Genomic DNA, 25,819 nt, shown 5'->3' on the forward strand with positions numbered 1-25,819 from the left:
GCAAACTGGCTCCTTTAGGTATCGTAACTACTGCTGCTGCAAAACTAGAGTCGCAATCATCTTGGAGCTCATTATTATTTATTTTGTTGAGAACAGTACAGTGAGAAACAAGAAATTGAACCAAAACGAATCAGCATCAACAAGATGAACAAGATTAGATCTGTCTGAACCAATGCTGGGTTTAAACATTCATCAAGGCTATGGAGATAACAGGCATCTGGAATACAGGAATGAAAAGAGATTTACAACATAGAAAGGTCCTGAAATTCTCAAGGTAAAAAAACAACACACAGTAGTCTATTCCCGTGGCACTCCATGTTCGGTCCCTCTCCTGCCGAGGTGATCGGATCGCCTCCTGATCTCTAGAACATCTCTTCCGGTGCCAATCCCGTGTCTCTGTTGACACCCTGCAGTTCCTGTCCCCGGCTGGGGGCGACGGCAAGGGTCTCTCGCTGCCACGGGCTGTGTGGCCCCGTGCAGGAGAGGCAGCCCAGACTGCAGGACGAGCCGAGAGCGCGTACTCGACACCGCTGGAACTGCGGCAAAACTCTGCAGCTGCTGCAGAACAGAAGGAAACTAAAACTAAAGAGTTAACCTGTCCCAGAATCCACCCGCAGCTCAGCACTTCCGAGAAACCTGGAGATCGTCATTTATTTCGATCTTTTATTCCGTGCATTTTAGCTATCCGGGTTTTTGGTCTCTTTTTGTCTTTTGTTAATTTATATAGCCACATATTTCCAGACTCCCTTGATCACATGCTTACCAGGTCTGGTTGGTGAAATGAACAACCTGATCAATATGACTGCTCACAGAGAGCCTGTGTGAACTATTCAGGCGCTGCATGAAGTAACAAGCCTACACGACAAATAGATTTCTGGGTGGTAGCAAAGAATTACAACTCAGCCCCAAAAGATTGAGAGCCAAATTACACACTTCTGTTTTTAATGCAACAAACCATTTGGTTTGTTAAGGAAATTGGTTGTTTTGATTTATTTCAGTTTTAGGCTGTTGTTAAAAAATGATGTTTTATGGAGACTGCCAGTGCTGGCGGAGCAGGTACTTTGGAAAGGCACTGCAGGCTGTGTTGTGTGGACAGTGCCAGAAGTTGTATGTTCTTTAAAACCAGGAAAAGTGTCTAGGAGATTCATGGGCATATACCAGATATCTGGTCTTCTGGAGTTCTGTCTTCCCTGCATTACAACTGGTTTACACTAACAGTAGAACTGGGCAGCAATATCACTTCCAAATACAAATGTAGGGCGTTTTAAAAAGGACTAATCCTCTTCCTACAAAAACAGAGCTGCCTATTTTTTTTTTAAATACATCTCCCCTTGCCCTCCTACCCGTCTGGCAACCTCCAGGTCTCCAGGTGTCAGTCTGTCAAGATTACTGCTGTGATTCTCTCCGCGGTGCTGGGAAGGGGGTAAGGACCTGTGCGTGCACACCTCCGAAAATAGCTTTCCACCAAGGCCTTTGCTTTGCCCTCGACAGGGAGGCCCCCCCTGATTCCTCAGGGCTGCCAGCGAGGGGCACCCCCTCCCCCCAACTGGTGCTGTCTCCCCTGTAAGGCTCCGACAGAAGGCATCAGAGGCTGGAGTGCACAGGTCCTCTCCATACTGCAGGTGCTCGCCTTGCAGTTTGGTTTGGAGCTGTTAAATACCCAGGGGTTGCTGGGCAGACTCTGAACAGGATGCTTTGATGGCTGTTTCCAGTAATTCCAAGGAAGAATGAAAGATTAGCTTTCAGTGGTATCATCCAGAGTGCTGCAGAGGGCTGTATGAAGAGTGCGGGCAACTCACAGGAAGAAGGGGCTCCATGTGACATCTGAGCCGGGACTGAGCCCTGCCTCCTCCTCCTCTTCCTCCTGGTCATGGTTAATCCAGCTGTTCCAAGAAGGGGACACACTATCCTGCTGCTGCTGAACCTTCAGGTGAGAACTCCGGCTCTTGATGTTTCCAGTGTCACTGAGAGAGGAAGAGAGGCTCAGGTAAATACAAAGTGTGAGAGTACAGGGAAATGAGGGTTACAGTACTGCACTGAGGAGAGGGGTAAATGCACAGTGCACCTTGAAGAAGACAGCTCAGAGAGAGTTCAGTACACGCTGCAGAAAAACAGAAGCACCTGGTTAATACAAAGAGACAGGGTAAAAGGTTAGGTAAACTCAGAGCAGTTGCTTCACAGAAAGATGCTGATACAAAAAAAGCTTACTACACAAAGCAGGAGATTAATATGAATAGAATAATACAGAATAATGCTCCTACAGATGCACAAATACCCAAAGACAGTGGAGCACTTCATATATAACTTGCTTGAAAGAGGTTAACGTACAGATCAGACCATTCATTTGCTTTTTACACGTGGTGACAAGCAGGAGGGGAGCTTTTACAAATGCACCCCTTTCTTAAGATGCCTCCTTGCCACTGGCCAGGGGTCAATATCTCATCTTGCTTCTCAGTGGAGTGGCGGTGCTACAGCCCGTGGCACTAACAGCAGAAACAGTTACACAGGCTTCCACAGCTGGCCAGCACTCCCTGTGACCCAGGGACCCTCCAAAGCTCACTGTCCGAGACCCTGTGTGGAGAGAGGCAGGAGTGGGAGCTCTGACAGCTTTGCTCACATGTCACACGCATTGCAGGGGTGCTTCCTAGCGCCCCCCGCAGCAGGCCGGCTCCCTGGCAGCCTGCACTGTCTTTCCATGCTCTTCTGGGGGCTCCCTGTTCCCTCTACTCCTGGTTTCTGGGGGCTGCATGGGGACTCCCTCCTCTGCAAGAGTGGCGATAGGTGATGCTATGGGTAACTGTTTTATTTTTCATTATTTACAGATGTTCAGCCTGTACAGTGTGCTTCTGCATGTGTGAAGAAATCTTAATGACCACTCCAAGAGACAAGGAGTACATAGCAGAACATTTACCAGGCTAAAGTATAAATACAAGATGTCAGACATTCCTTCCCAGCATTCTTTGCTTGCTCAAGCAATATGACACAGACTGGACCAGTGATCTCTGGACTGTAGGGTTACAATATGACACAGACTGGACCAGTGATCTCTGGACTGTAGGGTTACAATATGACACAGACTGGACCAGTGATCTCTGGACTGTAGGGTTACAATATGACACAGACTGGACCAGTGATCTCTGGACTGTAGGGCTACAATATGACACAGACTGGACTGGTGATCTCTGGACTGCAGGGTTACAATATGACACAGACTGGACCAGTGATCTCTGGACTACAAGGCCTAGCCTGTGATCTAAAAGAATGTCTTCAAAGTTTGAGACAAGTCAGAGTATGGGGCCTGCAATAATTTTAAATTTAAACTGTGGTCATTATTCATTTCAAAGGTCTAGGTATAGAAGTATGCACGCTCACAGAGTAGCCCTGCTGTCGCTGGGCTTCTCGACTGCGCCGCTTGAATTTCTTCTTTTTCTTCATGGTGTAGTAATACTCCACGCACTGAGGTACCGACTTACTCTTCAGCTGAAACACACAGGCACAGTCAAACGCTCAGAACGTTAGCCGGAGTGATGGAGACATCGTGTGGTCACAGCCACACTGTGGAGCAGAGATCCAGATATGACCACGTATTAATGACACCAGGTCACATGGACAGTGCCAGAGGACACCCAACAGCTTACTGCAGCTGTGTACTGTGTCCTTACACTCCGGCAGATTACTATGGACACACTGCTGACGCAAGCAGCACTCATGGAGATATGGCAGAGACCCACAGTGCCACCAACATCACACATCCCTGCTGTACCTGCACTGATATACTCATGCTGACACAAAGACAGACACAACCACACACTGTCTCACATCAACAGCTCAGTGACCAGGTGCCTGCACATTGTACACAATAAGACAAACCCTACCTCACAACGACACACACAACGGCCCAGTGACCAGCCGCATGTACACACTGGGAGCCTCACCATGCTGTGAATGAGCTGGAACTCCCTGTCGTAGGTGGCCAGAGCCTTGCAGAACAGCTTCTTCTCTCGGGAGCTCCAGTGGTCTGAGCCTGGAGGAACATGGACAAGTCTGGGCCAGCAGGTATCACTTTAACTGCAGGGTGTGTCGTTGTGAAGCACAGCACATCTCAAGAATACATGGTTCATATACTGTAGTACAGATCGGTACAGCTCTGCCTTGACATTTAGAGCTCAACACAGTACAGTGCAGTCCAGACCAATGTGCTTTCCACAGTACCACTGCCCAGCAAGGTCTCATCTGCTACACAGTACTTCATATACTGCATACACTGACCATTCCACTACTCTACAGTCCAGTGCAGTGTGCCACTGCTATACCTGCATAGTGGTAGTCCCACAGCGGGTGTGAGGGAGAGCGCCGGGCTCCCTGCATCAACAGCAGTTCCACAGCAGTCTGAAAGCACACAAGACACATTCACAATACTGATCACACACAACATGACTGTTTTGAATAGTTAGTCCAGTTTTTGCAAGGGATATAAACCAGCTTTGTTACTGTTAGCTGAATTTCCCTGCCAGGCATTACACTGTTAAGCTTTTAAATAATGCTAATACTGTGCACCTGGGGTATTATATACCATACACACTGTACACCTGGGTTATATATAATTTGTGTACAGTATACTGCATATACTGCACACACTGAGCATCTGGGGTATATATACTGCACACACTGCACACCTGGGGTATACAGACTGTATACAATACACACTTGGATATATATACTGCACACACTGAACATCTGGTATATATATCCTACACACTGCACACCTGGGTATATATATTGCACACACTGAGCATCTGGGGTATATATACTATACACAGTGCACACCTGGGTATATATACTGTACACACTGCACACCTGGGGTATGTACGGTATACTGCACACGTAGTGTACACCTGGGTACATACACTGCACACAGTACACACATGGTGTATATATACTGCACACACTGAGCATCTGGGGTACATATACTGTACACACTGCAGACTTGGGGTTTATATACAGCACGAGGTATATGTAATATATGCACTGCATGCCTTGTATACCTGAGATATATATACACTGTCAACCCTGTACACCTCATGTGCACACATTCCCCTCCAGATTTATTCATACCCAATGTGAAAGGAGCAACAGATTTTCAGACATGATAACTTGACCTGATGGGGAAAAAGGTTATCTTTGTAGCACACGACGTATATACAGAGAACATAAACATTTATTCACACCACTGTAAACCTCCTCTGGCAGGGCTTTCACTCACAAGACACCTCCTGTAGCGAGCTATATGGCTTTGACTTTTTTGTGAACAGTTTTGAGTTCAAGCCATGAAGTTCCAGACCTCCTGAGGTCTGGAGGTTCAGATGTCCAGTGGAGAACTTTGATTTTGTGCAACTGTGTGCTTTAGATCACTGTGCCGAGCTTGAGCTGCTCGGCAGAAGGCAGCAGCTGTTTGGCGATAGTGTTCTGGTATATTTTGGGAATTCTTGATTCCCCTGTCTTGATAAGGGTTCCAGGATCTGCAGCTGCAAAACAAACCCAAAATAAAAAAAGGCTCTCCACAATGTTTTCTCAACATGAGTTTCTCCTTTTTTTAGAATCAACCCTGGAGAATCATTTATAAAAAGCACACTTTTCCCTCCAGTTGAATGTAAGACATGGTTTCGATTCAGACAATTCAGCCTCATGTAGACTCCAAGTCGCCTCCTTCTGTCATCCACCCTCCAAAGAAGCTTCTTCCTTGTAGCCTGGCCACAAATTTATATTATCTCTGGCCACAAGATTAATATTAGTGGATTCTTTCACAGCCTTATCCCAATATTTGGATTATTCTATAGCCTTACTGTGCTATAGAATAGCACAATACGACTTTTATTCTAAGACACACTGCCCAACGAATAGCTCATTCTGTTGTATGATGTTTCTGTTCCTATTTCATCCGTGCTACGAACACTTCTGGAGGGCACAGTATGCACGCTGATCACCTGGGTTATATGGGCCACACATACAGCGATACATGGGGTAAATATAGGCTGTGACTATACTTACCAGGATGTTCCCCTGTGCCTCGTTCAGACAGTGGAGTGCCAGCTCTGTATTAGTGCCCCCTCCTGGCATCGCACTGCAACAACACAACTCCAAGAACTCCGTCACTGAGACACAAAGAGACAGAGACACAGTCAGGCAGTGCAGCCTCACACTGTGCAGCCTCACACAATGCCATAGTACAAGGACTGTAGTGCAGCATCCAGTCCAGCATGGGCTGGTGAATTCAGCACCGATGATGGGAAAGAAGGATACACCTGATGTGATATCAAGGATTCTGAAAATAGCAAAAAGCTACAGGAGGTTCCTGGAGAACATGTTTCAGTGTAGATCGGCAGTGGACAGCTGAGGGTACTATTCATCTCCAATGTCCAATAGACAGGATTGAGGCAAGCCACAGACACAAACAGGGCACACTGTGAGTCGATGTAGCGCCCCATGGTGTGTCCTACCACTGTCCATGGAGGTGCTTCCACTACTGCACACCACAGAGCAGTCTGGGCAGGCCTGAAGAGAAGCTCAAAGGCAGGATCACAGGACAGGATTCTCTGGGCGAAGAGGTGAGCCTCACTCCTGCGCTGTGTGTCTGTGTGTGTAGCACTCAAGAGCCTCACCCCTGCAGTGTCTGTGTGTATAGCACTCAAGAGCCTCACTCCTGCACAGTGTCTGTGTGTGTAGCACTCAGATCACAAGTCCTGTACAGTGTCTGTGTGTGTAGCACTCAAAAGGCTCACTCTGTATCTCTTACTGTTCAGATATTAATATATGTGTGAAGTAACTCCTGAAAAAAGGCATTATGGGGACTGGCAAGTAAATTGTTTTTGTGGGTTGTGTAGAAAATCTATTAGTGTCCAGACACGTTTGGGCCTGTTCCGTTCCCTGTCGAGTTTCCCCTTGGCAGAGCAGAGTCCAATAGAGACACGAAGAGAGCGCCCGGACCCTCACCCCGATGCTGCGTGACTGCATTGTGGGAAATGTCGCCCCAGGGGGTCCAGACCAGCTGGGCAGGGTGCTCCTCCTGCAGCACGAGAAGGGGGCTGCAGAGGGGCGGGATCTCGGCCTGGAAGCGCACGCCCACGTTGATGCGCCTGAAAGGCAGAGAACGTGAAAAGACCAGCGCTCTCAGAGCTTCACTGCTGCTCCTGTCCCTGCCTGGCTGGCTGGGCTGACAGCTCTACCCATCTTACACAGCTGGTATGTTACTGGTGTTCGGGTGAAGAGTACAACAGTGGGTCTGAACCCACTGCCTTGAACCCTGCTCTGCCTCATAAAGCCTCAACTCACCATCAGCCCGCCTGCTGGACTCCCAGCACGCATTTCAGAGGGACAGCAGGATTCTTATTCTCCTGTCCGTACAATATTAAATATCCTTACTTCCCTTTGGGATCTGCATACGATTTAATCCCATTTAATGGCATTTTCTAAGACGACCTTCTTCCTTAAGGGCCCAAAGGACCAGAACAAGAGTGGTGTCTGGACACGCCAGCGTGGGAAGAGCCAAGCTCAGTCCTGCCGCTACACAGCAGCATCAACTCTGACTGCACTGAAGGCAGCAGGAAGCAGGCAAAGATGCTTTCTTTTTTTTGGTGGGTGGCAAAAACAAACTTTACTCCAGCTTCCGAGGGGCAGACCCACTGATGAGAGTCAAATGTTTCTTAACCTTTTGTAACAAACTGTTTCTTAACCTGGGGTGATCGGGTGCATTCACTCCCTGGGGGAGCCACATCGCTGTCTGGGGGCGTTGAGGATTGTTGAGAGGATAAATCATCAAAACCACAAATGACTTGAACACCTTTTGATCAAGGATATAGGAACATATTTTGGGAACCACAGGGGTGCAGCTGCTGTAAAGGTTAAGAACCGCTGGTCTAGAACAACAGCACAAGCTGGTTCATAGTTGCAACCAGATATGTGCAGCAAGTTTTAGAAGCAAAACAAATGTTTCGAGTTAGCATCATTAGCTACATGTTTGTCATATTAAGGAATTATGGATTTAATTTACATAATGAAGAGTTTCTAGTTGTTGAGTGCCACATGAGAAACAATTCACACTACATCGTTATTACTCCTACATGCTGCTGAATTGTATTATTGTCTTTATATGCACTGATCGGTTCTCAGCTTAGCTGTGTAATATTGATGACTGTCATGATTTACTAGATAATACTAATCATCTCAGAGCCTGAATGGGCAGTACTGATTACTGGACAACTCTGAGCTTGACTTCCGAGCCGTGGGATACTGTGGAAGACACTCACGGCTCTATGGTGATGATGGTGTCATCCATAACGAGGAAAATCCCATCCGTTGCATCTGTGGAGCAAAAAACAGCAGCAGATTAGTACATTTAAATGCACTTTGCCTTAGTTTGTCCATGTTCCTCAGTGGATCTGAAACCTTTCAGAATTGTGAATCCAGAGCCGTCACAGACTCTGTCATAGACATTGTCATAGTTCACGACTAAAGAGATCCAGTCCCTGTGTTTGTCAGCTCATGAATGGAACTCATCACTGTTCTCGATGCTCCAATTCCACAGCACCGATGTCTTTCCATAACGCCATGATTAAAACCACACGATTTCCTAAAGGAGGTCTTGCTATAGCTCTGTGCAGTTTTAACGGTGCTCTCCTTGATTTCTGCTGTACGGAGCGGAAGGAGGACTGGAAGGACACGTTCAGAAACAGGAGAGGTGAGGCGAGAGGCGGGAAGAGAGGGCGGGTGCTCACAGACCTAGCGTCGCCGTGTAGGTGCCCGACAGCGGCCGGCTCGGCGGGGTGTGCGTCAGCGTGCCGAAGTACAGGCCAGTGCCCGGGCGCAGGGGGCTCAGCATGGGTGGCGGGGTGTAAGGGGGTGCCAGAAAGTCAGGGTTCAGCAGATGGTTGGTGAGGCAGACAGGGGAGCGCAGCTGACTGGGGTACCCGCCTGGGTCCCGAAACCGGGGTACCTGGCCCCCCTCGAAGCCCTCCTCTCCGACAAACGCAGGTGGAAAGGCGGGGGGTGTTGTCGGGGGAAGGATGTAGAGGGTCTTCTGGAACTCACACCTCTGGGCTCTGCTCCAGCCTTCCTCAGACTCTAGTGCTCTCTTGGCCTGGGGGGACAAGTTAGAGTCAGGAACACCCTGTACCTTCTACCTTCACTCCACAGCCACCTTTCAGCCAGTCCTCTGTAGAGAGACAGCAAACGTGATGCCTCCTTACCTCTAGCCCCATTCTTCCTCTCCCCACCTCTTCCTGTTCCTGTATCCCCCATCCCTCTCTCCTGCCTCTGTTCCTCCACCCATTCCTCTCCCGATCCTCTGTTCCCCCCCGTCCTTTTCTGCTTTACTGTCTCCCACCCAAGCTCTCACTGAGGTGTTAATACCGATACTTCATTTACACCTTCTAACAAGCAAACAAAACATTAGGATACGTAGCTGAAGAGTAGAATTTTAATCATGGAACGATGTGCTAAAATTATACAATATACTAGTAAATCAGAATATTGTGCACAACTTTGATCACAAAAAACATATTTCTGCTCTGCACTTAAAGGAACATCCTGCACTGACAGACTAATAGAACTGGATATCTTGGGCACTGAACACCTCCCTCTGCTCACCATGCACAAGGACAGCTGGGCAGTGTCTGCATTTGGCGCCCCGGGCTCCAGCAGCGAAACAGGGGTGACAAGCAGAGACAGGTCCGCCTTGTCCACGCTGAGCTGAGCCGGGCCTGGGCCCTGCTGGCTAGCCTCTCCTCTCCCGGCCCGGCCCTCCGCGCTCTCGCCATGCGCCTGTGCAGAGAGGAGACGAGCTGACGCAGGTACCGTCGCTGCTCCCAGCACTCTCCAGGAGACAGGCTTCTCAACCCAGCTCTGTGGCCAGAGCGCAAGGAAACATGTCTGCTGGAGGAGACCTTCTGGGCCAGGAGGAAGAGACTTCGTCTAGAGCACTGGGACCAACGCAACTTGAGTGGTTTGCACAAACACAAACCACGCACACAAGGATAACACCCCTCCAGCTGCAACCCACTGGAGCGCTCCCACTGGCACAGGCCTGCTAACCCCCATGCACTCGTGTGACACTCCCCCCCCCCAAACTGGCTGACCTCAGGCCAGACCTGAGCTTTAGGAAAGAACAAACCTCCTTCTCTGGGGCCCCTGCTTTCAGGGGGCGATGTTTCACCTTCTTCGAGGGCTTGTGTTCATCCGTCTGCCCCATGTCCTCACACCGCCCCCTGCAGACCAAGACAGGAAAAACACAGCGCGACTCAACAAACGTTGCGGATCAACAAACATGTAAGCAAAAATGACACCAACCAACACACGAGGCCGTCTCGAGGGGTGGGCGGGGCCCAGGGCCCAGGGTGGGGGGGTTCTTGTGTGTAGTGGTGGCGGCAGGGAGCAGCTCTGGTGACGAAATGGCCTCCTAACTGGCCTGCGCAAACAGACATACAGAACCGAACAGAACTACCGATCACCGCTGTTGCTAATGCTATCGGTACCTTCAGGCGTCTCAATGCCAGCACCCTTGTCGTCGTCGAGATCTCAGCACCCGTGTCTGTTTCTTCTCTAACAACGAACCTTTCCAAAGACCCTTTAAGTGCTACATTGGTATCCCTGCTGTTCTGCTTCCTTTTTATTTTCTCGCGCCCACTGTAGTATTTTACACATTTTCCCCCGTCTCTGCTTGTGCTCAGCAGTTTTCCCCCAGCTAACTTTTTCCCCTAGCTGGTTTAGTTATGCTGCAATCACTTTTAGCTTGCAACTGGCCCATGACGTAGTGAGAGCAGGACAGGCCTCCAATTCTGAATAAAGCTCTCCCACTAACTTTAGATTTCACCTAATAAGAGTTTTGTGTGTCGCTTTATTCAAATATTTAAACATGTATTTATACTTTTATGCGTGCGTGAAGCACAGGGGTGGGGGTGGGGCCTGGGGGGTCGCCCCCCCTTTGAGACGGCCCTGCTGACACATAAACAAGCTAAACAACTCAGTGACAAAGTGACCCACAAACTGAAACACTCCCACACTGACAGCCTGGAGACACAACGACTCACCTTCTCACTAGGAAAGTGACACCGACAGACATTATCGTACACCAGAACACCAACGGGCCGCGAGGCTCACACTCACAAACCACAGCAGGAACCAAGACGCTGACAAACGGACATGGCTACAGACACCTGAAAAAATCTGACGCACAGGAAGAACAAAACGATACTCTGACAGGATGACACCGCACTACACAGACACGCAGTGTCTCATCAGCACAGCTTCATAGTTCCCTGGCCCAGCAGCAGAGCAAGAAAGGAACACAAGTCCTGTTCTGTTTCTATACAGCCACTGTGGCTGGCCTTCTCCTGGCTGGACAACACTGGGGCCACACGCTGTACCCGGTCGAGCCCTGCCTCACCCTGGAGCCACGTCGCGGACTGCCCTATCGCCGGCGCCTCGTCCCTCAGCGGCCGTGGGGCTCACCGCGAGGGAAATCCGCCCCTGCGCAAGGAGACACACTCAGAAAACGCCCTCTCACGTCAGACTGACTTCGTTCAGAGACAGGCTTACTGCCCACCAGTATACGACGCGCAAGATGTTCTGTATGTCATGCTGGGTCTCTGAGCGCATGCGAGGGCTAAGATTTAAAAAACATGTCATAGGTTTTACATTAATATGGAGCCCAATAGCAGTAAACAGTGGAGCGCAACTATAGGCTGTTGAGTGCACCCTGTCCGGCATTCTGCCTGCAGGGCAGTGGATTACCTGTCGCTGTTCGCAGGACATGCCGTGGGAGCTGAAGGACGCCATTGCCACCTGGCTGGGCGAGATCAGGCTGGGGCTGCACAGGGGGCGAGGCCGATGCCTGCGGGAGAGGCAGAGGGAGGCAGGACGGGGCGGGGGCAGGGGCGGGGCCAGACTCTCTGCCTTCTTGGCCTTGATCTTCCTCGCCCTCCTCCTCCTTGGGGGATCCTTGGACGGGGGCTGTGTCAGTAGTGGCGGGACTGCGGAGGGCTGGGGAGCAGGAGGAGGAGGAGACGCGAGGCTAACCTGAGCCCAGGGGGCGGGGCTTGTGCAGCTGTGGGTGGAGTTAGAGCTGGCCGCTGTGCTGTAATTGGGCGAGGGGTTACATGAGGGGGAGGGGGTGGAACTCAACATGGTTTCCATGTGGGTGGAGCCTGTGACTGTGGAAACAGGTTGATAGTCTGGCCCGGTCTGTCCAACGGCTGTGGGATCAACACTATACTCCGTAACTGTGCAGGGCTGTGCAGACATGTCAGGAGAGATTAATACCCCGGTTCTTTTCACCCCTGGCTGTTCTTCCGTATCCCTGTAAGTCTGAGCCGACAGGATCTCATCCAGATCCTGCAGCTCAGAGCTGGGAAACTTCAGCCTGTTTTCCCAGTGCTGGGAGCCAGGGCTGTGTGCAGCACGCTCGGTGACTGGGCTGGAATCGAGTTCCAGGCTGGGAGCATATAGCTCGGGCTGTAGTTCGGCCGTCATCTCGCTGGCTGTGCCTCGAGTGGCTGGCTCGCTCCACGGGTCTAGCTGGGAGAAAGTGGGGACCTGGGTTGTGCTGGACTCAAGGGGGTTGCCCCCTCTCTGGTCAATAAATCGAGCGTAGTCCAGGCTGCTGGGATTGTACCCGCAGCCTCGTGCGCCGGAGGCCACCTTGAGGCTGGTGGCTGGTGGGAACCAGAAGCTGAGCTGGCAGTCGTCCTGGCTCACTGGGGTGCCCAGGTACACTCTGCCCTCCCCAGCATGGTCTGGGGCAGCGATGCCAGGCGAGGGGGCGTGTGTCTGGCAGTGATGGGTGGCATTATGCTGCAGCTGCAGCCGGGCATCACAGAAGGTCTTGAGGCATCCAGGCTCGGTGCAGGGGAAAGGCTGCCGCCTCACGTGAGTCAGCACGTGGTCAGAGCTGCAAAGACACAGAGAGCTACGTGACTGCAAGTGCATCTGCTGCTGCTCCGGCACCGGTGCTGTAGCTACTGCTGTTGCTTCTGTATTGGTACTGTACTGTATATACCTTGCGCCTGCTACTGCTTCTAAACTGGTGCTGAACAGTTACTGGTACTGCCCGGCCAGCCTGTGACTCGCTGTGTGATCCCCCTGGCCAGGATTAAAGATCCTACGGGCTCCTAGCTGGGCTAACACGCTCTTTCTTTGAAACCTGAATGGGAAATCACAGTTTTATCCGTGGTGGGTTCGGATGCCCTTTCTCCAGCAGAACATCTGCAAGGCTCCTTAACTGCCGAGGCCCACTGTGCTGAGAGCATGTTCAGGGTAGCTTGCTAGCTTAAGTTTTTATCATTGTCAGAGGCAGAAACCCAGATGTTGTGACTGGGTCATCAGCAGGCTGCGTTATTATTGCCTGCCTTTAGGCTACGTCGTTACCCATAATAATTGCTCATTTTCTGGTTTATTTAAGGGCAGTTTTAGTCACTCAGCTTTGGCTGGTATACAAGGGCTGTGTGTCGTCTGCGTGGCTCAGGAAGCTGACAGGGGAGGTTGTTAAACAGGTCACATCGACACTGGTTTGTACAGGTAGACACGGGCTCTTGAGGAATAACTGGTGGTATGACAGAGGGGCGTTCTAAAGAAGCTGGGAAGGATATAATTTAAGAGCAGTGTACTTTCTTTACACAAAAAGATGTTGGTGTCTGGAACGAGCTACTCTACCAGACAGTTACAGCAGATCCCTTAGGATCTTTCAGAAGCCAGCCAGAGATCAGTCAGCTGCCGTGACTTTCCCACCGATTGTCCGGGTGCTGCTGAGATTGTTAGTACACCTGCTGATACTTCAGCTAGCGCTGCAGACACGGGTCCGACTACTCCTCCCATTGGTACTAAGACAGCTGATGCCAGTTCCTCTGCTGCTCTCTGGAAAGGCTGGTGGCTGATGTCGTTCTCGAACCCCGGGCCGGGCCGGTGGGACTCACCTGGGGTCGCTGCGTCCGAAAGCGAGGCAGCTCTGCGAGCAGACCCGGCCCCGGTCCTGCCCGTGGCTCAGAGGGTGTTTGTGGAGGTCGCCGGCTCTGTGGAACACGTTCCCGCCCGGGGAGGGCTCCCGGGCTGCGGGGCCCCTCCGGCCCGGCGCAGGCGCTGCTCTGGACAGCCCCGCGGGGGCCTCCTCCAACACCGCCGGCCCCCAGCTGGGGTTGGGGGGCTTCTCCGGGGCTCCTGCAGCTGCGAGGCAGGGCGAGATCAGTCACGCTTCCACACACGCGTGCGCGTGCACACCGACACGGCCACAGGAGAGGAAAGAGCCGCCCCCGCCCCCTCTGTCACAGCCACGGCCCGGACCGGCGGTCAGCCTGCAGCGGCTCTGCGCCGGAACAAGGCAATCGCGTCCCACAAACACAGCTGTCCCCGTGCACAAGGCAGGCGCAGAGTCTTCCATTGAGACCTGTGACAGTACTCCCCGACCACCAGATCGCAGGTGTGAGGCCAGCTGTTTGTGTCCCACCGTCATCCCTCCCCTAGAGGGCGCTCCAACCTGTTTCGGATTATGTTCAGTTTAAGCACCTCCACCCGCGTCTTGTCCCCCTTTTTGGTATTTAAGCCCGGCGTCTCCGCAGTTCCGGGCTCAGCTTTGGAAGACGGACGCCGGGAAGCCCGCCTACCACCAGGCACAGGCCTGATCCCGGCGTCCTGACCTCCGAGTCCGGGGCTCGGAGCGCCCAGTCCCGTTATGTTTTTATCTTCTTTGTTCCCGATCCCAGTTCCCCATTCCGGTTTTTACCCGTCTTTGTCTCGGATGGACCTCCCGGCATTGGACATCGGACTGCGCCCCAACCCCATTGGACCGGCCTTGGGTTTGTTGCCTGCTCCCTTTCCCTGTGCACCGGACCACCACCGTCACCGCCCCCCCCGTCTGTCGACCCCCCTTCCCCGATGTGCTTCTCCAGACGCTACCGACTCCTGCGACAGTTTGTCGGCGGGAATCTTCCTCAGGAAGGGACTCAGCAGAGCTATGACACTCGTAGTCAACGAGACCCACCACTTCGTTTCCAAACCAGCGATCGCTCGGACCACAGTGTTCGTGCTGCCTGTGCTCCTATGAACCACAGCGTGCTGCTGTTCTGCACACCTACACTCAACACTCTGGATCACTCTTAGCTTCTCCCTGCTTATTGCTGGTTTGCATCGCAGACGTCCGATTGCGTTTCACGACTTTATTTTCCCTCTAGGGGAAAAAAACGATGCGATCGTGTGCTCCGCATCTTAACATTTCATTTTTGAACAAGGACAATAAAAAGGGTTCACCGAGCGAAGTGTCCAGGACGCCGCAAGACTAAAGGAATGTGAATGCTTTAGAATGACTGGAAAACGCTCGTCTTTCCCATGGAGAACTTGCTCAGATCCCACAGCTCCGCCCCCCCGTTCTCCCATTCGTACTCACGGAGCTCGGGAAGCGCCTCCCTCCCCGCTCCCTCCTGCTGCCGCCGCCCGAGGGGGCTGAAGAAGGGGGACGCGTGGGAGGGGTCGAGCTCGCGGGGGGAATCTGCCGTGGCGGGAGGGGGGGCTGGGCTCTCTGTCGGGGGCTGGCTGTTGGCGCACAGTCCAGGAATGATTTCCTCGGCACACAGCGCCCCCTGGCGGTGTTCCTCCATCACCGCGGCTCGTCCCGTACACTCACAGAGCAAGAGAAGAGTTACATCAAAGATACAGTCCAGTACAGCAGAACTGGCCTGTCAAACTAGGACATCCTGTTACAATAGGAGCTACAGTCCCAGTACAGGAGGACAGTCCTGTTACAGTAGGAGCTACAGTCCCAGTACAGTAGAACAGTCCTGTTACAATAGGAGCTACAGTCCCAGTACAGGAGGACAGTCCTGTTACAATAGGAGCTACAGTCCCAGTGCAGTAGAACAGTCCTGTTACAATAGGAGCTACAGTCCCAGTGCAGGAGAACAGTCCTGTTACAGTAGGAGCTACAGTCCCAGTACAGTGGAACAGTCCTGTTACAATAGGAGCTACAGTCCCAGTGCAGGAGAACAGTCCTGTTACAATAGGAGCTACAGTCCCAGTGCAGGAGAACAGCCCTGTTACAGTAGGAGCTACAGTCCCAGTACAGTAGAACAGTCCTGTTACAGTAGGAGCTACAGTCCCAGTACAGTAGAACAGTCCTGTTACAGTAGGAGCTACAGTCCCAGTACAGTGGAACAGAACAGTCCTGTTATTAATCACTTCATAGGTTGGGCCTTGTTTATGAAGCCGCAGTGGAATAATCGGTACCCGGCGCAGCTCCGCCAGGTCTGCTGCACTCTGTGATGGACTGAAGCGCTCACTGAATAAAAATAAATGAGTGAATATTACTCGCCGATACTCACAACGCCGCGTAGTTACTGGGGTCAATCGCAATCGCGTTTTCCTGCCCGTTTCCTTCGCTCCCCAGATCAGATTATTTCAGTGCCGGTCGCTACCGCGGGCCCAGAGACCGGGTGGCCGTTTTGAAGTTTTTAAAGAAAATGGCGACCGAATTATTCAAGAAAGTCGAGCGATCAAGCGGGAGGGACCGGGAATCGACTTCAAGTACACAGCGCGAGCGTCCCCTTCCCGCCCGCCGACCGACTGACCGCTCGAGCGCTCCTCCTCCGGGGTGCTGCCTCGCGGCCAGACCACGCGCCCGGACCTGAGCGGTGACGCAGTGGCGCCAACCTCGAGGACGGCGAGAGGACGCGCCGCCATCTTCGCCCCCACGCGGCTGTTTGGAACTGAGAGTCGTGAGATCCGGAATCCCGCTCTCGGGTCGGGTAAGAACCACGTGGCCTTCCGCGACACGAGTGGCAGTATCTCCCACTCCGGAGGTGGGGGGGCGTGTGCTCATGGGCTCCACTCGCCTCTCACAGCGCTCAAGGTTCGTTTACCCAGACTTCCGGGAAAAGGGAACTCGCTTGGACGCAGATTTTAAAAACCCTGCTATGAGCGCTGTTCCGTCAACTGGCGCGCCTCCTACTTGCGTGGAAACAAAACTGAGAAGACCCGCTCTGAATGCCCAGGCAGGGCCTGTACGTGACGTGTGACGTGTGACCTCTGCGATAGAAGCCTGGCGAAAAGCAGCGAGTAAACCTGTTTGTGTTGTTGCTTTATACACGACTGTCTTTTTTCTCGGAGTACAATACGGTCAGATACACCCGTGGTGAGCAGGTGACTCCCTCCCGCCGCCCGGCCCCGGGTGCGAACCCAGCCTGCAGTCGTCCCTCCCCCGTCACTGACGGAGGTCGCCTCCGGACCTCACTGAGCTGCTTCAGCGCCTTGACAGTCTCCCACCTCTGGGTGGGGAGAAGAAACACACGCTGGTTCGGTTTGGGGAGCTGCAGCAACGAGGTTTTGGGGTCCCCAGGACCGGGCCTGGCACCAATGACCCCTCGGGCTCATTGCTCGCTGGCGTGACCCCTGCCTGACCCCGGTGTTATCATCATGGCCAGCAGCTCCATCACCCTGCAGCTCAGCTGGCAGCCCCCTGGAGCTCAGCAGTGTGAGCCTGGTCAGTACCTGGAGGGGAGACTCCTGGGAAAGCTGAGGCTGCTGCTTTAGGGAGGGGAGTCCCCATTACCTGTAAAGCGCTTTGAGTGGAGTGTCCAGAAAAGCACTATATAAGTGTAAGCAATTATTATTATTATTATTATTATTATTATTATTATTATTATTATTAAGAGGTGTTAGTGGGACCAGTAAGGGACGCTCACCCTGCGGTCTGTGTGGATCCTAATGCCCCAGTATAGTAATGGGGACACTATACTGTAAAAAGGTGTCGTCCTTCGAATGAGACGTAAAACCGAGGTCATGATTCTCTGTGGTCATTAAAAATCCCAGGGTATTTCTCGAAAAGAGTAGGGATGTAACCCCGGTGTCCTGGCCAAATTTCCCCCTGGACTTTACCAGTCATGGCCTCCTAATAATCCCCATCTCTGAACTGGCTCCACCACTCTGCTCTCCTCCCACTGAGAGCTGCTGTGTGGGGAGAGTACTGGTGCACTATGGCTGCTGTCGCATCATCCAGGTGGGGGTACACACTGGTGGTGATAGTGGGATTCTCCATTACTGTAAAGCCCTCTGAGTGGAGTGTCCAGAACAGCGCTATACAGGTGTGAGGATACTGTTATTATTATTGTCACGATAGTCACCTGCTGTCTGCACAGCAACATGCCCGATACCTCCGTGGCCTGGAGAGCAACAGAGGACTCTACTCTCCTGCTCCTGGGGTGGCCAGTGTACCTGCAGGATTCCAGTCCAGCTGTGCTCTTAAGCGCCCCAGTCATTTCCTTACTGGCTTAATCAGACCAGTTTGTTAATTTCTCCCTACTCTTCGGATGCTGCTGGTCTAGGGCGCACCGGACCCCTGTCCGTGAACCTAGGCTGCGCCTGTGTCAATACATCACGTCACCGAGACTCCGAAACAGACGCGGAAGCGATCTGTCGCCTTCTTGTGGGAACCTTTTGCAAAAACATCTTGGTGTGTGTGCGTGTTGGAAGAGGGGCGGCTCGTTCAGAGAACAAAACAGAACAGCTGACTGGAAACACCACTGCACTCATTATTTACGGTCGTCGCCTTGTGCAGTTTGTACACGGCCTTATGAGTCTTTTTTTTTGCTGTTTTTTTTTTCTGCCATCGCCTATTGGGATCCGACACAACTTTTGGAGAAAGAGACGAGACCAGGGTTATGTCCTGGCGAAAACATGTCTCCCGGTCGCCATCGCTGTTCGGCGTCACATCACAATCAGCGAAATAAAAATCGATAATAAAGCGAATCGGAACCGTAGCTCCCCCGGTTATCGCGCTCCTGTCACTAACGCTCTCTGTCTCTCTCTGAAGTAGGACTGATTTTTTTTTTCTCTGTATTTCTGTCCCAAAGTAAACCCGTCTGTAGCCCCACCTTAAAGCGTAAACACAAGCCTTAACTCTGATTCAAATCCAGCCAATCAGGAACTATAAACAACAGCCGGGGCCACGCCTTCTTATTAATGATTTCCCTTCTCTGCCAATCATTCCCCGATCCGCCAATCAGCGAGCGGCTAGGCTCCATCCTGCGCCGACCCTTTCTTTGTGATGTTTTTAAGTTTGAGCCAATCAGCAGCGGCGTTTTCTCATTCCTTACAACCCGTTTGGTCATAGGAAGCGCCAGGGCCTCGGCTGGGGCTGTCCCTGTTTACGCCTGACTGAATCGTTTTATTATTTACTTCAGATCCTTCAAAGAAGTCAGTGCTACCCTTCCTCTTTCTTCTGGATGTCATGTTTATTTTATATGTAGTTCTGCAGCATTTCTTACATAAACTCATCTGTCAGAATTGAAGATTTGATGATTTACTAAAATCTTGATTTTTGGTAACCCAGAATTTAATAACTCAGTGTGTGTCTTTTCATATTTGAGATTTTGTGTGAGCGTGTGTGTGATGGCACATCGGTGCCTGAGAAACAGAAAAGACAATCACCAGCTATCTGTAATTCCATCTCTCCAAGATAGACCTAAAACTCCCCCTAAACTCTACAGATGGAATAAAGGGAGCTCTAGTTAAGACCTCTCTTCCCGATTTGGACTGCCCGTTCAGTAGCTGTTTCCTGAAGGAAGTCAGGGTATCAGCTTGTTGCACACTCCCGCCCCCCTTTGGGTAAGGCTTGGGCATCACTAGCTGAATGACAGGGTTAGTGGATAAGGACTCGGGACTCCTAACTACAGGGAGAGGGAGGGGGACACTGTCTATGATTAAGACCTAGAACCAGGAGGTGAACTAGAACCGTGTAGTGAAGGGACTGTCCTGCTGGAAGCAGGCTGTGTTCCTTCAGCGTTTTTTATTGGTCTGAGCGTAAACGGCTGGTGCAGAAGTAGACCAGGGTAGAGTCCCCAGCTCCTCACCCTCACTCAGCTCCTAATGATGCTCATCGTGGGCTCCTCCGGACATGTTCACAATAGACGGTGCTGCACACCAGGACCGAATCAGGCATTGTTCAGTGTTACTGTGCAGCTACAGATGATCAGTCTTTACAGTATCTACAGGTCTGAGGATGATGAGTGTCAATGTGAGGTTACAGATGACCAGACTGAGAGTCTTTACAGTATCTACAGGTCTGAGGATGATGAGTGTTAATGTGAGGTTACAGATGACCAGACTGAGAGTCTTTACAGTATCTTCAGGTCTGAGGATGATGAGTGTGAATGTGAAATTAGTTATAAAGGGAACAGACATTTGGAAGCTTTTTTTCCTTGACTAGGCTAACCTTTGTGGTTATGCAATACACACTGCCAGAATGAAGTAATTCACATCTCCCATGAAACAAATAATGTCTGATGTGAATCACCTGTTTCACGATTCAGTCAAAATAAGATCGAAAGCAATCAGTCAAAAGGAAATCAAAACAGTTACTACTGAAATGACCTGTGTGCTGTAATCTGCTCGCCACAGACTGGCAGGAGTGCGTCTGATTTTTGGTCAGGCGATCGCGCCGGGCCGCCCTGCCCTGCTCCGTGTGTTGCTCTGCCGGGTCCTGTATGGGAGCCCGTGCGGGGCTGTGCCGGAGACCCCGCGCTGCCTGCACCTCTATCGTCTCGGGTGAGTTTGTTACAATGTAGCAATTTCTCTATAAATCTGTATAACTCGAATAAAGCCGCAACATCTGCACACTGCCGGTGGATCGCAAACCCCGCTTTTACTGCCCGCAAAATGCCAAAAAAAACACGCACGGCTGGGCCGGAGGAGCGATTTTACAGCGAAATTCCCAAACATACCCCCCCCTCCCGGTCCAAGTGTATTCCAACATTAACTCAATATTTAGACGCAATTGCGTTTGAGGAATCACTAGATAGAAAGAAAATAACCAAATCATGTCTGCCTGGCACATAATATGTTTCAGGGATTCATCTGAGCAGTGCGTAGCTGCTTGCAATATGTTACTGTCAGAGATCTTGTGTGTAAGGCTCGCTTTTCTACACATTTAGACTTCCAGCTCCAGACCTCAGCTCTGCCTGTCTCTCTGTACCTGCACGCAATAGATTCGCATTCGCTCGGCTGCAACGACACGAGAAAAGGGGGTTGTGTTGAGAAGGAGGGGGAGGTGGGTGGGTGGAAAGAAGACTTTTTTTTTGTGTGTGCGAGGTGAACAGCCGCCAGTATCCGTCCGTCCACGGAGGCGAGAAAGAGCCGCCGCTTCGCCTTCGTCTTCCTCCCCGTCTCCCCCGCGCGAAAACAAACCCAAACAAACTTACTCGGGGCCGGCCAGGCGGCGGGAGGAGGAAGTTGGGCTCTCTGGGACGGGCCGTGCGCGCCGCGGGTCTGTGCCGGAGCCCGGCCGCTGTGCCCCGGGCTCCCTGCGCCCTCCTCCCTCGGGGGGGTGGGGGTGGTGGTGGTGGGGGCCAGCGAGCTGGCGAAAGCCAGGGCCCCGTCCGCTTCCTCTCTGTCCGAGCGGGGTTGTCCTGGGCTGGTGTGCTGGTGTCCAGCGGCTGTCATGGGGCTGAGCGCTGAGTGTTTTCAGTGAGGGAGGGGGGGCAGTGTGGCTGAGGGCTTCTCTGCTGTCTCCGTCCTCGCCGCTCGGACGTGAAGTTGGTCCTCCCTGCCCGCGGAGTGGATTTAATGGGTTAATGGCTTAATTGGTTTAACTCCATTGGAGCTGTGATTGTGATGAGCTGCCAGTTCGACTGACCTGAGCTCTGCTGTTCTCGGGAAGTTTTGCTAGGTGGCATGTCGACCTGGGAGCCCAGATTCTGGGCTTTGGGGGTGGACTCTAGGACTGTACGGACCGGGGGGGCCGGAGTCTGGGCCGTACAGACTGGGGGGCCGCACTCTGGGGTGTATGGACAGGGACTTTGTATGGTGTCCTCTCCTGGTGTGGGAAGTCTGCAGGATGTCCAGCATATTTCTAGGTGTCCCCCAAGGGCGGTACATACTGTGGGACCACCTGTGTCCTGCGCATGCGGATCAGGGCCTGGGAGAGCTGGATGGTGGCTCTCCAGGGCTGTGTGTGAAACACTCACGCTTCATGGAGACCAATTACTAACGACTAGTTACTGGGCTAACTGCTGGGGTTGCAGACAGATGCACCACAAGCACTTATTATATCTGCCAGTCGTAAACGAGAGGTGGCCACTGGGTCCAACCAGTTTGTTCGGATCTCATCCAGCTGTTTCTTGAGAGCAGCCAGGGCATCAGCATCATGGCTGGGCAGCTCGCTCCATGCTCCCACCACTCTTTGAGTAAAGAGGGATCTCTTGTTTTCGCTCATAAATGCACTTCTCTGTCATTTCCTGATTGGTCTGCTCGCTTTGCTGTTGGTCCTGAGGTCCCCGTCTTGCTAGGGTTTCAGCAACTTTTCAGGATAGTTCCCCTCATCCTCCTTCTCTGTGACGGTTAACGGGATGGAGTTCCTTTATTCTCTTTGTGACTTTCCTGTGAGGCTGGGAATTAACGTTGTTTCCCTCCTCTGGACGGAGGTCCGGAGCAAACGTTGCTCTCTCTAACATGGCGACCAAAACCTCAGTCCTGCCCAACACGCTTGAGAAAGTGACCCTACCTCCCTGGACCTGACTCCTGTGTGCTCAAGTTGCCGGCCTTGTTGAAGAGCTGCAGGAGGACACCGGAGTTGTCACAGACAACACGTCTTCGAGCTCTCCCCCCCCCCGCTGGTATGTCTGATGTACCTTCATACAACCTGCAGGTGTGCTAAATAGTGCTCATTTGTCTGAGCTCTCTTCTAAAGAAGCGAAACGCTTGCTCATCCCAGAGCCAGCAGCTGCGCAGAGCTCACGTCAATGAGCTCGTTGGGAGGCGGGGGGCTGGCCTCTGCGGGGGCTCTGTGGGGGGTCCTGCCCCTCCGGCGGGGGCGGAGGAGTGGGGCATCGCTCTCCCACGAGCGCAGTTTCGCCAGCAGCGCTTGAAGACCTCGGCAGGTGGGCAGGTGTTTGGGAGGCGAGGGGGTGCCAGTGTGGATGCCCGCTGTTCTGGCGTGCTTGCTTGGGTTGGGTTGGTTTCTCAGATGCCGTTGCGCGGGGGTGGGTGTTCAGGTCTGTTGAGGAGGGAAGGGATTATCTTCCCTAGGAGGCACAGATGTGTCTTCCAGATGTGGGATCCGCTGTGTTGCTGCTTGATCACATCCTGGACTTCCCGCTGGCAGGGAGCAACAGTGGGAAGCCCGGTTATGGGAAGAGCCCCATTCCCCGTCTCCGTCTCCCTCCAGGTGAATCAGTTTTGTAAGCTCCGTCCAGAAAGGTCCAGGATAGATCCAGCTGGGAAGCTCTTCACTAGTGTTCAGGTGGTCATCCGGCTGCGGGCCTCGCCGATCCCTCTCCCAAGGATGGATCTCCATTCGGAATAATTGTTTTTCGAGCTCTTCCGGCAGGGATTGTGGTGGGCAGTGTCTCGGGGCGAGTGAGAAGCGGAGCAGCCTTTCACAAGCACCTTCGTACTGGGAGCGCAGGTGTGGCTGCAGCTGGATTCTGTGTCCCTGAGAAAGTCTTAATAATAGTAATAATTAATAATTGCTTACACTTATATAGCGCTTTTCTGGACACTCCGCTCAAAGCGCTTTACAGTAATGGGGATCCCCTCCACCACCACCAGTGTGTACCCCCACCTGGATGATGTGACGGCAGCCATAGTGCACCAGTACTCCCCCCACACACCAGCTCTCAGTGGGAGGAGAGCAGAGTGATGAAGCCAGTTCAGAGATGGGGATTATTAGGAGGCCATGACTGGTAAAGGCCAGGGGGAAATTTGGCCAGGACGCCGGGGTTACACCCCTACTCTTTTCAAGAAACACCCTGGGATTTTTAATGACCACAGAGAGTCAGGACTTTGGTTTTATGTCTCATCTGAAGGACGGCCCCTCTTTACAGTATAGTGTCCCCGTCACTATACTGGGGCATTAGGACCCACATGGACCGCAGAGTGAGCGCCCCCTGCTGGCCCCACTAACACCTCTTTCAGCAGCAACCTTAGTTTTTCCCAGGAGGTCTCCCATTCAGGTACTGGCCAGGCTCACACCTGCTGAGCTCCAGTGGGTTGCCAGTTGCGAGTTCCAGAGTGATTTGGCTGCCGGCCAGGAGTCTTCGGGAGTTTCTCAGATCCGTCACGCTGTGGTGCAGCAGTGGTCTCCAACAGAGCTGCAGCAGAGTTCCACTGGCTGTGGATGGGCAGCTGACGAGCTCCTTCTTTCCATTGGTCCCGATGTCCAGTCTGAACTCTAACAGCAGCCCTGGTCACAGCAGCAAGGGAGGGGGGTCCCCTCTGTGGCCCCACAGTTTAGCGAGTGTGCAGGCTGACTCCTGTGAGCCCCCAGTCTGGACCCATCCCGAGATCTCTGACTAGATCCAGATGGGCAACGTATGCGTCACGTTGGTGAAAATGACTTGTTACAAGTAATCCCTTTACAGCAACTAGTTACTCCTGTAGGGGATTACTATTTAAAGTAAGAAGTCGGGGAAAATTGTTTTAACTTAGTGGCTATGTGCACATAGATCGTTGGAACTGATCACTTTTTAAAGCGATGAATGTCTGTTTAATGGAAGAGCACTGCTCCTGGGTGATTTGGACATGACGGAGGAAGTGCTGTGTTGGTTGTAAGCGACCTGCCCTGTGTTTGTAGTGCGGTCGAGGCTGTTGCATGGCCCATGTTGCACAATGAGAGGCATGATGCGGTCGCTGGGACCCACAGCTCTTGCTGGTGTGAAGTGCCTCTCAGTGTGGGTGCAGCCTCCTCTCAAGTGGCTGTGGGGCCTGTATGAGCTGTCTGACCACGGCCGGGCTGCGCACGGTTCGGGTAGCGGTGATCCGTGGTTTCAGGCGGAAGCCGGGCTGCGCTCTGCATGGATCCGTACACGATCCCATTCCCGAGGGTGGACGGAAAGACGGGGGGGGGGGGGAGAGGGAGAGAAAGAGGGACCCTTTCGTTTTCAGGAGAGGGGGGAACCGGGTTCGAGCCACGGGAGGGTTGTGGTAAAGAAAGTCACCCCAGTCCCGAGGACATTGTGATCGCTCCTGACTTCCCAGAATCCCACGCGGCCCTCTTCAACCCCGGCTCTGTGATCGACGTTTCGTCAGAGTCAGGAATTGATGGCTGTTGCAGCTCATGACCGAACAGCAGAAGTAAAAAGCCTCTGTAGAAGAAACGCACAATCCCGTGATCTGCGAGACGGATATATCCATGTACCAAGTAGCACTCGCAGAAGGGCAGATGAGCGACCTGATGCGCCTGTGCAGATGACTTTTTTTTGGTGCTGAAACATCTGTTTTCAACGAGTCAATACAGAAACGCAGAATTTTTTTCCCACCGCATGGCTTTGGAAACTTTACACGCGGTCATATGCAAATACGAAGACGTGAAACATTCAAATCAAGCCCCCTCTTCTCGTGATCGTTACCCACAGCAGCCCTGTCCTCTGAAAACACCTGTGGCATGTGTCACACGACTGTGCCCGCTGGAACGCGCCCAGGTTGGCGACGGTCTTGATGCGCGGGGAGCTTTGCTTTGGGACCGAATTGTTTTCTGGCAGACAGGCGTGTTTCCTGTCGCTGAGGGGGAGTCTCTCTGCTCCCGGGCAGGCGACGAGCTGTCGACAGGCACGCTGTGTGAGGACTGCTGCCTGCTCGGGGGATCGCACGCTCAGTCAGTACCCCATTTCCTTCACCTCCTTCTCGGGGTCCCCCTGCTGGTTTCGACCTGGGGGTTGTATTCTTGCCCCCGGGGGCGGATCGAAATGACCTGTAGGTGGCAGGCCGGCACGCCTTGTATTGTTTCGGAGGGCGGAACGGACGCGGTGTTTGGTCATGCCTGGAGAAGCCCGAGGGCGTTGTACGCGGTGACCTT

At 52.5% G+C, this 25,819-nt stretch overlaps 2 protein-coding genes across 6 annotated transcripts in view; one reads left to right on the plus strand and one right to left on the minus strand.

Moving 5' to 3' along the window:
- Positions 1–61: 61 nt before the first annotated feature.
- Positions 62–25,781, minus strand: znf541 (zinc finger protein 541). The gene is made up of 19 exons (XM_088627246.1): positions 25,627–25,781; positions 22,763–22,967; positions 21,228–21,461; positions 15,425–15,656; positions 13,962–14,208; positions 11,785–12,940; positions 11,438–11,520; positions 10,166–10,259; positions 9,643–9,816; positions 8,776–9,133; positions 8,304–8,358; positions 6,991–7,133; positions 6,049–6,152; positions 4,314–4,389; positions 3,936–4,024; positions 3,373–3,480; positions 2,618–2,763; positions 1,800–1,964; positions 62–576 (listed from the first exon to the last, which is right to left on the minus strand). Exons 1-19 carry the CDS (start codon positions 25,779–25,781, stop codon positions 363–365), a joined length of 4,038 nt encoding a protein of 1,345 aa, XP_088483372.1. The 3' UTR covers positions 62–362.
- The window catches only part of bicra (BRD4 interacting chromatin remodeling complex associated protein), a 31,682-nt gene continuing 22,456 nt past the window's right edge, over positions 16,594–25,819 (plus strand). For 3 of the 5 annotated variants that reach the window (XM_088627846.1, XM_088627852.1, XM_088627847.1), the window contains exon 1: positions 20,468–20,574. In XM_088627846.1, the coding sequence (XP_088483972.1) occupies positions 20,514–20,574 (61 nt within the window). In that variant the 5' untranslated portion in view covers positions 20,468–20,513. Of the gene's footprint in view, positions 16,779–20,467; positions 20,575–25,819 lie in introns of those variants that run through there. The other 2 variants (XM_088627848.1, XM_088627851.1) reach the window with 1 other exon arrangement.

This window comes from Lepisosteus platostomus, chromosome 4 (assembly GCF_059453375.1).
Source record: "Lepisosteus platostomus isolate fLepPlt1 chromosome 4, fLepPlt1.hap1, whole genome shotgun sequence".
Classification (NCBI taxonomy): Eukaryota; Metazoa; Chordata; class Actinopteri; order Semionotiformes; family Lepisosteidae; genus Lepisosteus; species Lepisosteus platostomus.

Excerpts from the sequence above, each read along its gene's own strand:
- znf541 (XM_088627246.1), bottom strand. The coding sequence starts at position 25,781 with ATGACCAAACACCGCGTCCGTTCCGCCCTCCGAAACAATACAAGGCGT. Across the intron at positions 14,209-15,424 it reads GGAGGCGCTTCCCGAGCTCC|CTGCAGGAGCCCCGGAGAAG; the intron begins GTGAGTACGAAT and ends CCTGCCTCGCAG. Across the intron at positions 9,817-10,165 it reads CAGGGGCCCCAGAGAAGGAG|GCGCATGGCGAGAGCGCGGA; the intron begins GTTTGTTCTTTC and ends CTCTCTGCACAG.